The 17081-nt window shown below is 38.9% G+C and overlaps 2 protein-coding genes and 1 non-coding gene across 10 annotated transcripts in view; 2 read left to right on the top strand and 1 right to left on the bottom strand.

Annotated features, from left to right (window-relative positions):
- Positions 1–17081, bottom strand: part of GTF2E2 (general transcription factor IIE subunit 2) — a 78566-nt gene that overhangs the window by 53846 nt on the left and 7639 nt on the right. The window lies entirely within an intron of this gene.
- Positions 1459–14730, top strand: SMIM18 (small integral membrane protein 18). Of its 5 annotated transcripts, none has more exons than XR_013525605.1 (4): positions 1459–1526; positions 8894–8975; positions 9684–10292; positions 14457–14730. XR_013525605.1 is itself a non-coding variant. In XM_008979266.5 (4 exons), the coding sequence occupies exon 4, from the start codon at positions 9722–9724 to the stop codon at positions 10007–10009; it is 288 nt and encodes a 95-aa protein (XP_008977514.1). In that variant the 5' UTR covers positions 1459–1526; positions 2557–2628; positions 8894–8975; positions 9684–9721; the 3' UTR covers positions 10010–14730. The 5 variants fall into 5 exon arrangements, 4 of the variants coding, with proteins under 4 accessions (XP_008977514.1, XP_035126130.1, XP_008977513.3 ...); XM_008979266.5 differs by adding an exon at positions 2557–2628 and having other exon boundaries at positions 9684–14730; XM_035270239.3 differs by adding an exon at positions 2557–2628 and having other exon boundaries at positions 8913–8975; positions 9684–14730.
- On the top strand, positions 7782–7895 carry LOC118146969 (U5 spliceosomal RNA). The gene has a single exon (XR_004733152.1). It is a non-coding gene; the product is annotated as a U5 spliceosomal RNA (small nuclear RNA).

Raw genomic sequence — 17081 nt, forward strand, 5'->3', positions numbered from 1 at the left:
TTCCATCTGAAACCGGCCATTGTGTCAAAGTACAGAAATCTGTGACTGCACATTTAATGTTTTCTTTTTTAAATTTAGTAAAATAATATTAAGCTTACCCCACACTACTGTATAGACAACTAACTGGGAAGACTATGAAAAAGAGATGACAATATGTTAAGGACAAACACCATACAAATGGCCAATTATTAATCACACAGTTGTGCTTATTTATGTCTCTAGCATCCACTACTAACTCAATGCCAAGCTTAGTAAACACTCAACAAATATTTGTTGAATTAATGACTGTAAGACAGATATTTTCATGCATTCCTTTATGGCCCCAGAAACTAATGGACAAATTCATCTATTATTTATTTATTTACTTACTTACTTATTTATTTGAGACAGAGTCTCATTTTGTTGCCCAGGCTGGAGTGCAATGGTGCAATCTCAGCTTACTACAACCTCTGCCACCTGGGTTCAAGTGACCCTCCTGCCTCAGCCTCCCAAGTAGCTGGGATTACAGGTACCTGCCACCACGCCTGGCTAATTTTTGTAGTTTTGGTAGAGACAGGGTTTCACCAACTTGGCCAGGCTGGTCTTGAACTCCTGACCTCATGATCCACTCGCCTCGGCCTCCCAAAGTGCTGGAATTACAGGTATGAGCCACCATGTCAGGCCTTCATCTATAATTTCAAAAAGCAAGTCTATATAGCAGGTACCCAGTCTGCTGCTGTTGTAACAGCCACTCCTGTAATTAAAAACCTTCATTCTGCTGTGCTTAGACCACAATTCTAAATAATACGCACTAACTAAAAATACTGTCTCTAAACAGCCAACTTGGAGATCACTTTGCCATTTACATTTCAGAGACTACTTTTTAAATGCAAGTAGTGTGTTTTACCTAAACGAGCTCTCTTCCAACTTGTCAAGCTGAAAACCAATTCTTTTTCTTCATAATTCCTCCTAAATCAAACTAACACATGGAAATAATCACTTCCAGAGGGCAAAAATTATACACATGGAAATAATCACTTCCAGAGGGCAAAAATTATACATGGAACAAGTAATGAAAGAAAAGGAAGAACAAGAAAAGAAAAATTAATTTATGAGATTTTATGCGCACTTCCTGAAGGAAATAACAGGCTGGCAAACCTGGACTGTTTGTTTCCTAGGTTACTACCTCTCCCGACATTATCTTTCAGCTCTAGCACTGAAGAATTCACTGAAGGATCTGAAATTTTATAATGAAACACTAAGGAATCATTAATTTGTTAGTAACTCACAAATTCCCATACAGGAATTTAGCTTAAGAACAAAAAACAAAGGAGAAGGGACGACAGTTGATACCCCAGACAGCTCTATTCAAGTTTATGAATGATTTACTCTTAAGGGTGGCAAGACTTAATGCAAATGAACACAGAGGAAACTGTCAGCTCCATTGTGGTTCGACCAATAGAAGCACAGCTCCATCTTGGCTGTGCACTAGACTGCATTACAAACAGACGATACCATCGCTTCAACAGCATCCTCTCAGACAAGAGGTAGGTTTATATGATCTTTTTTATTTAGTGGTACATGTCCTTATGATGCAATAGGAAAATATTTTACCCTGAAAAATCAACCAGAAAGCTTTGCTCCTACTAAATATCCAAAAAAAAGCAATGTATTTGTTTCACAGCTTGGTAGGATTTTATTACGAAAATATGAAGACTGCCTTGTGCTATTTGATAAGCGCCCTTACCATCTGTGCCCTAATGGAAAATTCATTACATTTTACATGAACCTCATCTATATCCAGACCTTAGAGTAAACCATACCTTTTTATTTTAACTGGTTACTTGCTAATTTCATTTTCTCTGAGCAATTTCATTTCTGCAGTTTGGTCTGTCTTAACAAAGGATTTTTCTTAAAGAAACACCTAGACCAAAAGCAACTCCCAGATTAAAGCTTTCTGATTCTATGTGCAAATGATACTGGCTGCTAAAAAATAGTTACTTACAAGAAAGTTTGTTATATTTTTTAGAACGATAAAATAGTTCAAAATTATTTTTATTTGACTTTGTGAGCATAGATGCAGAGAATGCCAAGAAACTATCACAATTTTAATTTTTATATAAAAGATCATAAAAGGTATCACTATATGGGCTGCATTATAACCAAACAGATAATTTTTACAGCTTCAGACTTCCTTACCATTTTAATTAAAATAATTCTTCACTGTGAAATTTATCTTACTGTAATATACGTCATGCTAATATTAAACAAAAACCTTCTTAAATAGCCTTTCATTTTTGATATCAATTTATCACAGCATTTAAATATAATGTTGAAGTCATTCTTAAACTAATCCTTAAAATAAATACAAAGTAAGTCCTTTTGTTAGCTGCATTTTATAACAAAAATATGACCTAGGAAGAATTGGTTAAGAAAGGAGAGTAAGTACCTTTCTAGGTAACAAGATTATCTTCGTGGCTCAGAGCAATCATTCATGTCTGTTAAAAATTAGTATCAACCGCTGATCAAATTTCTAATTTCATATTATTCAAGCATAAAAATTTCATTATTTACTAGATGTTAGAACTCCAGGATACATACTATATACAGTGACCTAAAGAGCCAACTTCTGCCCTTTTACCTTGCTGGGTAAGTTTATTTAAAGGCTTTTTTTTCCTTCATAATTTCTATCCCTTTTCTTAGTCAGCATTCAGCTAGCATGACCAAAGTATCCCCGGCAAAAACCAAAGGCTGCTGTAACAAGATCTTAGCTCTGTCCAGGCTCAGCACAGTGAGGTTAATTACCTAGAAACCATTTGTGCTTGCTATAGAAAATACAGAAGCACCAAAAATAAGTCTCAGATAAAATAAAAATAACATTGTCAAATAAAACAGTTAACTTACAACTCAAATTTCAGGTAAACTGTAAACAGAAGCCCCTACCACCCACAATGTTTTAACACTGTTATCATCAGCCTACATTTTGCTTGGAATATGTCTATTGTTAGCACAGATGGAGGCTCATTGCTGTTTCACCAAGCTGACTAGAGACATGGCCTAAGTTCCAGGGCTTAAATTAAGTGAGTTGCTCTATATTTACAGGCTATTAGGATTAATTGATCATATTTCAAAGTGATATACTTAAAAGCACTTGAGAATTCAATTCAAAGGCTTTTACCATAAATATACCAAAAGCATAACTTTATTCTCATCTGCCAACACAAAGGTTCCAGAACAGTTCCAAGTCCCATCCCCATCAGTACTCCACTGGGGCCTTTGGAAATGGAAGTAAACATGTCAAAATTAACATAAAGCAAAAACACAGCCAGGCACAGTGGCTCACGTCTGTAATCCCAGCACTTTGGGAGGCTGAGGCAGACAGATCACGAGGTCAGGAGTTCCAGACCAGCCTAACATGGTGAAACCCAGTCTCTAGTAAAAAACACAAAAACTAGCCAGGCATGGTGGCGCACATCTGTAATCCCAGCTACTTGGGAGGCTGAGGCAGGAGAATTGCTCGAACCTGGGAGGTGGAGGTTGCAGTGAGCCCAGAGTATGCCATTGCGCTCCAGCCTGGGAGACAGAGCAAGACTCCATCTCAAAAAAAAAAAACCCAAAACACATACACTAAAAAAAAAAAATTATGTTATTTACTTTAAAGCTCCCCATTCCTGTAATCAAATTTTAAGGGGTGGGTAGGGAAATCCTGAAAAAGACTGTTCTTTTACTTTTTTATACACCATTTTATCTTGCTTTTTATAAAGAATGTTTACAGCATTTGCTTAATATAAACTTACATTTTAACTTCAAAACTAAGTCTCAGGATAGGAGAAAATCCTAATGATATATTTCTTTTTTGGGGGGCGAGGAGGACAGAGTCGCACTCTTTCGCCCAGGCTAGAGTACAGTGGTGAAATTTCAGCTCACTGCAACTTTCGCCACCCAGGTTCAGACAATTCTCTTGCCTCAGCCTCCTGAAAAGCTGGGATTACACACACTTGTGTTTTTAGCAGAGACAGGGTTTCACCATGTTGGTCAAGCAGGTCTTGAATTTAGTACCTCAGGTGATCCACCCACCTCGGCCTCCCAGAGTGCTAGGATTACAGGCCTAATGGTATATGTCTTTCTGCATGCTTAATTATGCCTAATCTATGAAAGTAAGATTTAGCTTTTCCCCTAAATTAAACATCAAAAATTACTAGAGCTCTACCATACTTAGAAAGAACATGCCACACTAAATTTAAGGCAGAAAATGACTCCATATTACAGTGTTTACTTTTTTCAGATATGGCCAGATGATGAATGTTTTGAGCCACTTGGTTATCAATACACTCACAAGGCAAATCATCATCATTTACAACATAAACCAAACCTATACACTTTCTTAAATTGCTCAGACACTTCCAGCAAAGCATGTAAGTGCCTTTGGAGGTAGCCTATGGTGTTACCCATAGTCATTATTACAACTGTAATTTGGGGTTTTTGTTGTTTTGTTTTGTTTTAGACAGGGTCTCACTCTATCACCCAGGCTGGAGCGCAATGGAGAAATCACAGCTCACTGCAACCTCAACCTCCTGGGCTCAAACTCTCCTGTCTGAACCTCCCAAGCAGCTGAGACTACAGGCGCACACTACCATGCCTAGCTAATTTTTATTTTTGTAGAGACAGGGCTTCACTAAGTTGTCCAGGCTGGTCTCAAACTCCTGGGCTTGGCCAGATGCAGTGGCTCACGCCTGTAATCCTAGCACTTTGGGAGGCCAAGGCAGGTGGCTTACCTGAGGTCAGGAGTTCAAGACCAGCCTGGCCAACATGGTGAAACCCCATCTCTACTAAAAATACAAAAATTAGCTAGGTGTGGTGGTACACACAAGTAATCCCAGCTACTAAGGAGGCTGAGGCAGGAGAATCACTTGAACCAGGATGCTGAGGTTGCAGTGAGCCAGGATCATGCCACTGCACTCCAACCTGGGAAACAGAGCAAGACTCTGTCTCAAAAATAAAAATAAAAACTCCTGGGCTCAACTGATCCCTCCTGCCTGGGCCTCCTGGACTCAAGTGATCCTCCTGTTAGGGCCTCCCAAAGTATGGGGGTTATAGCCATGAGCCACTGCAACCAGCCAAGCAGATTGTAAGCATTTTTATATGTGAATAAAGTATACAGTCTAACCAAAATGACAGTGTTTACTAATCCCAATTTGAATTTTTTGGAATACAGAAAACTCAACAAATGTAGTAAACAGATGGAAAAAAGACTCTTTGTAAGTGAAAGCAAGTTTATTAAGAAAGTAATGGAACACTCAGTAGCACTCTGGAAGTTGTATTAGGCTAACATTTTGCATTACTACATTATATAAGTAAATATTAATAGCTGATTTAACTAGATTTGTTAAATTTTGAAAATGCAAAGATATTTTATCTTTTTGAATTAAAAGAGAAGAGCTAAAAATAATAATAATAAAAGAATGGTTACTCCATACTACTCCAATATGGAGAGCAGAGCAGCCCCAAGGGCTGCTGATTGGCTAACAAAAGACTTTTAAGACAGCCAACAATAAGAAACAGTACGTTTTATTTCTCCTTTTAAAAGAGATGATTTATTTTGGTTTTAAATAAATAATAAATTCAAATGGCTGAAAGAAACAAACGAACACAAGGTATAGGTTAAGAAGCCTCAAACATATCCCTGTGCCTCACTCTCCTCCCTATGGATCCCCATACACACCATCATTGTGATTAATTTCTTGTAGGTCTTTCCAAGATTTCTATACAGACACAAGCAAACAGAGTATATGTGTCCCCTTTTTCTATATACACTGTCCTACACCTTGTTCTTTTCACTGAAGAACATATCCTAGGGTCACATGTGGTGGCTCACGCCTGTAATCCTACCACTTTGGGAGGCCAAGATGGGTGGATCACGAAGTCAGGAGTTCAAGACCAGTCTGGCCAATATGGTGAAACCTCGTCTCTACTAAAAATACAAAAATTAGCCAGGCATGGTGGCTCATGCCTGTAATCCCAGCACTTTAGGAGGCTGATGTCAGCAGAACACTCAAGGTCAGGAGTTTGAGACCAGCCTGGCCAACACGGTGAAACCCCATCTCTATTAAAAATACAAAAGTTAGCCAGGCCTCGTGGTGGACACCTTTAATCCCAGCTACCAGGGAGGCTGAGGCAGGAGAATCACTTGAAACCAGGAGGCAAAGGTTGCAGCGAACCAAGACTGCACAACTGCACCCTAGCCTGGACAACAGGGTAAGACTCTGTCTCAAAAAAAAAAATTTACTATAATGATATTTCTTAAATCCATAGTGAACATTTTAAATTAACATTAACTTCACCAATAAGGCAGATTAAACTAATCTGAGAGGCAGAATGTAGGAACTGCTTTTCTCTCCCTATCATCCTTCCCCTTACATTACTTCTAATGCCAGGTTTAGAAGAAAAGCCTTCAAAAGGGACTTTAAAAAGGGATCAACCTGGAAGGCCTTAACAGAAAGTTCAAGAAATATTTCCATAAATGCTGGGGTGATCCTCAACTAGCCCAGGTAAAATGACTGGACAGACCCCCAAGCAATTCTTCCTGCTCTTTGCCCACCCACACAAGCGCAGTGCCCTCAGTTTCCCAAAAGACCTGCTCTTCGCCCACCCACACAAGCGCAGTGCCCTCAGTTTCCCAAAAGACCTGCTCTTCCTCCTCTCCCTCTCATTAGCTCTGTTCTTCAAAAACGATGTGCAACTCATTTACACTTAAGTAAAAATAGCTATAATAATGTGTGCTACCCCTCACAGGAATATGCGTATTTTGGCAGTGCTAAATATCTTAAAGGACCTCCAAAAGCTGAGCATTTTTAAGGCATGTGAGTGTGGGCGTGCATGCATGACACTACTCTGTTCAGGAGGCGGGGTCAAAAAGGTCCTAACTTTTGTCTCCATTTAAATAAGTTTCTATGAGTTACTTGAATTTTTGTGTGTATGGTGATTAGAACTAGAGGAAGCAACAAGACAGAGGTTGAAGGGGTAGTCTATCAGGATATTCACATTATACAAAGGGGCACCATTTACATCATATTCTACATGAACAGCACCCCACAACACAATATGAATGGTGCTCCCTAGAATTGTGCAAGGTAGCATCCCTGCTTTCTATAAGAAGTACTCTGAAGAGAAAATGCAAAGGATAAAAGGATAATTTTGAAAGGCTGGGTATAGTTGGAAAAAACTGTAATGTAATAGGAAGTTACACATCTCTGTTCCAGACCATGCATTTTTGTATGATCCCGAACTAAAAGAAGCAATTGATTCTGTTACTGTCCATCAGTCTGTCTCTAACTTCAAGACAAAGGGTCACCGAGTACCATAAAACAGGATTCCTAAATCCAAATGAAAACATGGATTTAAGCCTTTACTTATGGACTCAATCATCAGTGTAACTTTCAAAATGCAGGAAAAAACAAAGAGGCAAGTCCATCCAGAGAGGTGAAGTCACTTATCAAGCAAACCTAAGAAAACAAAAACCTTAGAAAACATAATTTTATCAACCCCAAATTTTAAAAATTTATTAAGAAAACAAAGAAATGTAAGGAATTATATTGTTACAACTTTGAGTTTGGGATGTGAAAATAATATTGTGGTTATGTTTAAAAACAGAGTCCTCACCATTGGGAGATACAAACTGAAATACTTCTAGGTGAAATGATGTCTTGAATTTGCTTTAAAACAATCAATGGGGTGGAAATAAATGGGTAGACGTAGAGATGGGCCAAGGGTTGATGAATGAAACTGCATTATAAGTACATGGGATACTCAGATTTCTCTTCAGATCATATAAATCTCTGGCCTTTTACTAAAGATTTCTTTGGAGAGGAGCAATTCTGAGTCTTAACCCAACTTCTGAGGCCCTGCATCTGCATGGTTACTAAGAAAAAAAAACAAACAAAAAGTACATGGGGTTTCATACTACTTTGCAGTTTTTGTTAAATGAAACACTCTCACACACAAAGTATCTCCAGAATTTACAAAAGTATTTGGTACGCACTAGGTAATCAATAAGCATTTGTTATAAAAGTAAAATCCTGGCTGGGCATGGTGGCTCACGCCTGCAATCCCAGCATTTTGGGAGGCCGAGGCAGGTGGATCATGAGGTCAGGAGATCAAGACCATCCTGGCCAACATGGTGAAACCCCATCTCTACTAAAAATACAAAAATTAGCCGGGCATGGTGGCACGCGCCTTCAGTCCCAGCTACTGAGGTGGCTGAGGCAGGAGAATCATTTGAACCCGGGACGTGGAGGTTGCAGTGAGCCAAGATTGCACCAATGCACTCCAGCCTGGCGACAGAGCGAGACTCCATCTAAAAAAAATAAATAAATAAAATAAAATCCTGTTTACAAGTATGTAGTAAAGGGAAAGCATACAGAATGACAATCAATAAATTAATGAAGTAGAATTACATTTTTTCTTCAATTTCCAAAATGTTCTCAGTGCACAGGTATAATTTTTAAAAATAAGTGTTAAAATATTTGTTAGCGATTGAGACAGTAAAAACTCATTTAGTTCCTTATTACTGTAGTTCCATACTAGCAAATGTTTAATCCTAACAGAACCCATTTAAGAGCTAACAAGTATCAGGTCAACAAGGTCTAAATTTAATGCCACAATGCTGAAACTTGAAATCACTAGCTTCTTTTGTGAAATGGAATAATAATTTAATAACTGATACCTTTGGGAAGGCTAAATTTGTCTTTTTTAAAATATTTCTGTCTATGGGTCACTTAGATTTATGAAACATTTAAGACTATCATCTACAACCCCAAGATTAAGGATCCTTCACAGACAACTTTAACCTAAAATTATATTACCTCATTCTGAAAACTGGCATTTTGTTTTTCTTTCTCTACTATTTTTCACTCAGTCACTATTTCCTGATTCAGATCACCTGTCATCGAAGATTAAAGGAGGGGAAACAGAAGACAGAAATACACTGAACCAAAAAGGTAAGAAGAATCCACCATGCTAATGATAAAAGCTTTTCCAGGGGCAATTTGAAGAACACAACCTTAAAATGGCAAGGTTTTTTATAGATAATAGCTCACTGACAATGGCTTAATCAAGTTTTAAACCAATACAGTTGCCTTTTCCCCTTCCATTAGCAGTTAATTTCTGTATATGACTCTTTTTTTTTTTTTTTTGAGACAGTTTCAGTCCCATTGTCAAGGCTAGAGTGCAGTGCCACAATCTTAGCGCACCACAACCTGCACCTCCCTGGCTCAAGCAATTTTCCCAGCTTAGCCTCCCAAATAGCTGGGACTTACAGGCATGCACCACTATGCCTGGCTAATTTTTGTATGTTTTGTAGAGACAGGGTTTCGTCATGTTGCCCAGGCTGGTCTTCACCTCCTGGACTTAAGTGATCTGCCTACCTCGGTCTCCCAAAGTGCTAAGATTACAGACATGAGCCACCATGCCTGGCTGAATCTTAAACATACGTGTTCATCTAACAAATAATATACATTTAAAAACAGGGTATGGTTTACTAAGTATGGTGGCACAGATATACAAAAAATTCAAAACTACCATTTAGGCATTAATTAAGGAAGAGTCATGTTGCCTATACAAATTTACTAAGAAATCTTAGTACTGAGATTTGAATTAACAGATCTGTAGTTTGCTTACATAAATTCATTTTCTACCTTTTTTTATAGATTCAAAAGAGCAATATAAAGAAGTGGCATCTCTAAGAATGGCTTCCCGCCACTGGAATGAAACCACTACCTCTGTTTATCAGTACCTTGGTTTTCAAGTTCAAAAAATTTACCCTTTCCATGACAACTGGAACACTGCCTGCTTTGTCATCCTGCTTTTATTTATATTTACAGTGGTAGCTTTAGTGGTGCTGGCTTTCCTTTATGAAGTGCTTGACTGCTGCTGCTGTGTAAAAAACAAAACCGTGAAAGACTTGAAAAGTGAACCCAACCCTCTTAGAAGTATGATGGACAACATCAGAAAACGTGAAACAGAAGTGGTCTAACATGACAGAAGATCAACAAAATCTCTGAAAGCAGCTCAACCTCCTCCAAGAAAAAAAAAAAAATCTTCTGAAGCCAACTGTTACGACAAAACAAATTCTGACTGAATGTTTAAAAGATTTCTAGTGGAAGGGGAAAAACAAGTTAAATATGCACTGCTTGTGTGTGTAGCCTTTGCATTAAATATACAGTAAAACTTCACAAATGTGAATTTACGCTATTTAATGCTGACACTTCAAAAAAATGGATAAAAGATTCCTAGAGTTCAATATTGAGCACCAAAAGGTAAGCTGGAAAACACAAGCAAGGCTAATGATGCTAAAATAATTTTATAACTGACCAATTCATGTAGATCAAAAAATTGTGTGTTGGTAAGAAGATGCTATTTAAAATGTGTTTCTAAGTCTAAAGTAAAATACTTTCACTCATATATAAATCCCTATTTATTAAAAAGTACTATTTTCTAATTTATTGAAAACAACTTACGTAACTATTTAACGACTTGAGTTTTATACAGGATATGACTAAGTCTCAAAATAATCAAAAATGCCACAGTATATTTGCATAAAATTCCCACAAAACTGTTAAGTTAGAAATGCATGATATAGGCCAGGTGCGGTGGCTCACACCTGTAATCCCAGCACTTTGGGAGGCCGAGGTGAATGGATCAAGAGGTCAAGAGATCGAGACCATCTTAGCCAACATGGTAAAACCCTGTCTCTACTAAAAATACAAAAATTAGCTGGAGGTGGTAGCACGTGCCTGTAGTCCCAGCTACTCGGGAGGCTGAGGCAAGAGAATCGCTTGAACCTGGGAGGTGGAGGTTGCAGTGAGCCAAAATCACAGCACTGCACTCCAGTCTGGTGACACCAAGACTCTGTCTCAAAAAAAAAGAAGAAAAAGAAAAAGAAATGCATGATATAGGAAAGGCCTAGTCTATTTTCAAACTAAAACTTACTACTACACCCCTTCATTTCCTGAGTTTGTTCTTTCATTTTACCTCTCATAGTCATACTCTCAAAGGCTAAGATAACCTAGGCAGAAAACACTGCAAAAAGGCCATTGAACACCTGCTGAGAAACAAGGTAGTTTTATTTCTTGGAATTCCAAGGGCTATATAGATATTTTGTGACCTTAACACTAGCTATCACCCATGAGCAAATCAAAGCATGTTCTTAACCACTATACTACCCTTAAGACAGAAATGCCACTCCTGGGACTATATCCTGAGCACTTAGTTCAAATGTAAAAATTTAAGGTACAAAGATTTTTACAGTGGCACTACTCAAAATAACAAAAAATTGGAAATAACTAAGCTTTTTTTTTTTTTTTTTTTGAGACAAGGTCTCATTCTGTTGCTAGCCTGAAACACAGTGGCACAATCTCAGCTCACTGCAACCTCTGCCTCCGGGTTCAAGCGATTCTCCTGCAACAGCCTTCCAAGTAGCTGGGACTACAGGCACGCCACCACGCCCAGCTAATTTTTGTATTTTTAGTAGAAACAGGATTTCACCATGTTGGCCAGGATGGTCTCCATCTCCTGACCTAGAGATCTGCCCACCTCAGCCTCCCAAAGTGCTGGGATTACAGGCGTGAGCCACTATACCCAGCCATAACTGAGCTTTCAATTAAATATGCCACATCAACTTAATGGATTATTAAAAAGCAACTGGAGCTGGGCACAGAGGCTCACACCTATAATCCCAGCACTTTAGGAGGCTGAGGTAGGCGGGGAGGCCGAGGCGGGCTGATCTCAAGGTCAGGAGATTGAGACCATCCTGACCAACATGGTGAAACCCCAACTCTACTAAAATACAAAAAATTAGCCAGGCATGGTGGTGCATGCCTGTAGTCCCAGCTACTTGGGAAGCTGAGGCAGGGAAATCGCTTAAACCCGGAGGTGGAGGTTGCAGTGAGTCAAGACCGTGCCACTACACTCCAGCCTGGTGACAGAGCAAGACTCCATCTTAAAAAAAAAAAAATAGCCACTGAAAATTCTGACACGATTAAAAAATGTATATATTTAAAACTAAGGTCCAGGTGCGGTGGCTCACACTTATAATCCTAACACTTTGGGGAGGCCGAGGTGGGCAGATCACTATGTCAGGAGTTCAAGATCAACTAGCCAACATAATGAAACCCCATCTTTACTAAATATACAAAAAAAAAAAAAAAAAAAAAATAGCTGTGCATAGTGGCGGGCACCTACAGTCCCAGCTACTTGGAAGGCTGAGGCAGCAAAATCACTTGAACCTGGGAGGCAGAGGTTGCAGTGAGCCAAGATGACACCACTGCACTCCAGCCTGGGTGACACAGACAGACTCTGTCCCCTCCCAGAAAAAAAGAAATAAACTCAGAATATAAAAGTTTTAATAAAATTATTGATAATAATATAAATTAATACACATATCAGTAAGGTCTGAAAACAAACATGGAGAATTAGAATAGCTGGTATATTAAGAGGGCTATGGGGACCAAAAAAAGCCCTAGGTATTATAAAAGGCTTGTTTTTTTAAAATCTCCACTACTGATGGAATTTTTTTATGTGCAATAAATGACTGTGGTAAAGAGAGGAAATCTGTTATTTTCAATTTAAAGAATCTTGGCCAGGCGTAGTGGCTTACACCTGTAATCCCTGCACTTTGGGAGGCCAAGGCAGGTGGATCACCTGAGGTCAGGAGTTTGAGACCAGCCTGGTTGAGATGGTGAAACCCCATCTCTACTAAAAATACAAAAATAATTAGCCAGACATAGGGGTGGGATACCTGTAATCCCAGCTACTCGGGAGGCTGAGGCAGGAGAATCACTTAAACCCGGGAGGCAGAGGTTGCAGTAAGCCAAGATTGCGCCATTGCACTCCAGTCTGAACAAGAATGAAATTCCGTCTCAAAAAAGAAAAGAATCTTAATTGCCAATTTGAAACCACTCTTCCACAAAGTTATTTTTTATATTTAAAAGGACTCGTGAAGCTTCGGTATATAAAATACTTTGGTAACCAAGAACTGAGCACTGTTAAAACCACATACATTTTCACAAATGCTGGATTCTTGGCAATAGATGGGAAGTATACAGGTCCTTTAATAACCATAATTTCTGGCCTAGCAGTGGCTCATACCTGTAATCCCAGCCCCTTGGAAGGCCAAAGCAGGTGGACCACCTGAAGGTCAGGAGTTCAAGACCAGCCTGACCAATATGACAGAGACAGGTGAAATTCTGTCTTTACTAAAAACACAAAAATTAGCCAGGCATGGTGACAGGCACCTGTAGTCCCACATACTTGGGAGGCTGAGAGGAGAACTGCTTGAACCCATGAGGCGGAGGCTACAGTGAGCTGAGACCGCACCATTGTACTCCAGCGTGGGTGACAAAAGTGAGACTCCATCTCAAAAAAAAAAAAAAAAACTATTTTTTAACAGTGTATACTATCAACTTTCTCCCACACCCTGTCATGTAATTTATTTCGACATTTAACAAATATTTATTGAGTACTTACTACATGTCAGCGATTAGGCCAGATACTGAGGGCAGAGTGGCAAACAAGGAATCATGTCATTACAATGGAGTACATTGGGAGCTCCATCAGAAAGAGTGAGTGTTATAAGAACTCAAAGGTTATACACTGAATTCACACTGGAGAATGAGAATAATATGACTTTTAAGCTGAAACTTAAAAGAACAGGACAGAACCAAAAGAAAGAGTAGGAGGCAAGAAAGAATATTCCAGGAAGAGAAAACAGTATGAGTAAAAGAGGCATGAGAGAATAAAGCATATTGGAGGAGCTACAAGTCAGTATCACTAGGACAGAGTACAAGGAAAACAGGATGATACTAGGCCTAAGAGATAATTAGAGGCCCTATCAGGCAGGCACATAACATAGGCTGCAATAAAAACATGACTTTATCTGAAAAACAATAATGATCAGCTTGAGCAGAAAGCAACATGATCTAATGAGAAAAATCACTGCTGTATGAAGAATGAACAGGAAAGAAGTTAAACCAGGAGACCTGGTTTAGTAATCCAATGACAGTGGCCTGAACTAGAGTAGCCTTTAGTGTTTCCACCCAATATTTCTAGCTCTCTTCATTAAGAAAAGCATGCACTTTGGAGCCCCCTATGGTTGGGAATATAACTCTGGCCAATGAGTGACTTGTGACTAACTCTGGTCAATGAGCTGTGAGAGGAAGTGATATGTGTCACCTCCAGGCCACAGCACTTAACTGCTAGCGCAAGCTCTTCCAGAGTTGTTTTCCAGCTAGCACTGAACTCACAAGCATTTGAGCTACCACTTGCTATGTCAGCCCAGGTCCTTGAGCGACTATAACTAGCTAAGATTCCTGCCAGCCCATGATAAACATGTATCACAAAAGAGAAACAAGCTTTTGTTGTTTTAAGACACTGAAACTTTGGGATTGTTACCACAACACAGTTTATCCTATTCTGACTATCAGGGATAACGCTGGCCAACCAAAGAGAAGTAAAGCGCTACAAAGGCTCTTCCTGCTGTTGAATGGGACCTGCTGTTGGTGTGGAAGATGAAATTCACTATTCAATACCTGTAGCCTAACCTACAAAATGCAAAGACATTCTTGAGCAGATCAAAGGTTCAAGTGGCTTAAGCCTAAGAGTGGTTGTGTTAATGTTTAAAACGGTTTTTACATTTTGTTTACGATGAGTTAATTCTATGTAAATTTCAATGGAATGACAAATAAACCTACTGTATAAGAATGATAGGCCTACTCTGATTTTTTTTAAAAAGCTCTGTTTTAAAATCAGTTATCAAAGCAGCTTGAAGGACATGTAAAAAAAATAACATCAATAAAAATTATTGCTATATTATGAAGTAGCTAAAATAATTTCAGCTGTGAATTAAGTTCCAGTGACATTGTTTAACAGATAATAACGTTAAGAGTACACTAAACGCAAAGCAAGCAGAAGGAAATAATAAATACTGATGTGGAAATAGACAAAATTTAAAAAATTAAAAAAAAACAGAAAAACCAATGAAACCAAAGGTTGGTTCTTTGAAAAGATCAAAAAAATGATGACCCTTTAGCTAGTCTGATCAAGAAAAAAATGGAGAAAGCACAATTTCCTAAAATCAGAAATGAAAGAGGGCACCAAGGTGCAGTGGCTCAGTCCTGTAATCCGCACTTTGGACGGAATTACCTGTGGTTAGGATTTCAAGACTAGCCTGGCCAACATGGCAAAACTCTGTCTCTACTAAAAAAATCAGCCGGGCAAGGTGACACGTGACTGTAATCCCAGTTACTATGGAGGCTGAGACAGGAGAATCACTTGAACCCAAGAGGCAGAGGTTGCAATGAGCTGAGATCGTGCCACTGCACTCCAGCCTGGGCAACAGAGCAAGACTCCGTCTCAAAACAAGAAAGAAAGAGGGGATATCACTACTGACTTTACAGAAATCAATAGGATTATAAAGGAATACTTTGAAAAACCTTAGACGATGTAAATGATGAAATGAATAAACTCCTAAAAAGGCACAAAGTACCAAAATTAACTCAAAAAGAAATAGAAAATCTGAATAAACTGAAAAGAAAAAACTCTTACAAAGAGCTTTCCAAACACGAAAGCTGAAGCCCAAATGGCTTCACTAGTGAATTCTACGAAACATTTAAAAAAATAGTAACCAAATTCCACAAACTCTTTCAGAAAATAGGTAAAAAGGAAGCACTTCACAAATCGTTTAAGGAGACCAGAATTACCCTGAGAGGCACCAGAGGAAAAGAAACTACAGATCAAGTCCCTCAGGAAGAGAGAGGCAAAAATCCTGGACCAAACACCAGCAAATTGAATACTACCACAAATAAAAATGATTATACACCATAACCAAGGATTTATTCCAGGAATAAATGCAAGGTTGTTTTAACATCTAAATATCAATTAATGTTATATACTATATTAGTAGACTAAAGGGCAAGAACAACATGATCATCTCATAAGATACAGAAAAAGCACCAGATAACATCCAATACCCATTTATGACTTAAAAACTCTCACAGTCAGATGCGGTAGCTTATGCCTATAATCCCAGCACTTTGGGAGGCTAAGGGGGATGAATCCCTTGAACCAAGGAGTTTGAGACCCACTAAGGCAACACAGTAAAACTCCATCTCTACCCAAAAAAAAGTTTTAATTAGCCAAGTGTGCATGTGCTTGTAGTTCCAGCTACTTGGGAAGCTGAGGCTTGCCTGAGCCAGGGAGTTTCGAGGCTGCAGTGAGTCATTATCACGCCACTATACTACAGCCTGGGCAAGAGAGTAAGACCCTGTCTCAAAAGAAAACAAACAAAAAACCACCTCTCAACAAACTAAAATTAGAGGGGAACTTCTTCAACTGGAAAGGGCACATGCAAATACCTGCAGTAATATCTTGCATAAGAGTGAAGGACTGAACGCTTTGCCCTTAAGATCAGGAAAAAGGCAAAGATAGCTACTTTTACTATTCAACATACAGCCAGTTCAGACAGGCAAAAAAATAAAGTTCATACTGGAAAGAAAAAAAAACAGACAGACAGAAGGACGGACGGAAAAACAAACTGTTCTTATTCTCAGATAACATAATCTTGATCTAGAAAATACTAGGGAAACCACACAAAAAACTGTTAGAAATAAAAAACAAATTCAGTAAGGTTACAGAATACGAGGTCAATGTATAAAAAAACTCCTGATGGGCCGGGAGTGGTGGCTCACGCCTGTGGTCCTAGGACTTTGGGAGGCCGAGGCAGGCGGATCACAAGGTCAAGAGATAGAGACCATCCTGACCAACAGAGTGAAACCCTGTCTCTACTAAAGTACAAAAATTAGCTAGGCATGGTGGCATGCACCTGTAGTCCCAGCTACTTGGGAGGCTGAGGCAGGAGAATTGCTTGAAGCTGAAGCCAGGAGGCAGAGGTTGCAGTGAGCCGAGATCGCGCCACTGTACTCCAGCCTGGCGAAAGAGCAAGACTATCTCCAAAACAAACAAACAAACAAACAAAACTCCTGTTTATATGTATACCAGAAAAGAACAATCTGAAAAAATCTAAGAAAACAATTTCATTTGTAAGCGAAATC

Source organism: Callithrix jacchus, chromosome 13 (assembly GCF_049354715.1).
Source record: "Callithrix jacchus isolate 240 chromosome 13, calJac240_pri, whole genome shotgun sequence".
In the NCBI taxonomy this organism is placed as follows: domain Eukaryota; kingdom Metazoa; phylum Chordata; class Mammalia; order Primates; family Cebidae; genus Callithrix; species Callithrix jacchus.

What these genes read in the sequence shown, in the direction of transcription:
- SMIM18 (XM_008979266.5), top strand. Translation starts at nt 9,722, where the DNA reads ATGGCTTCCCGCCACTGGAATGAAACCACTACCTCTGTTTATCAGTAC.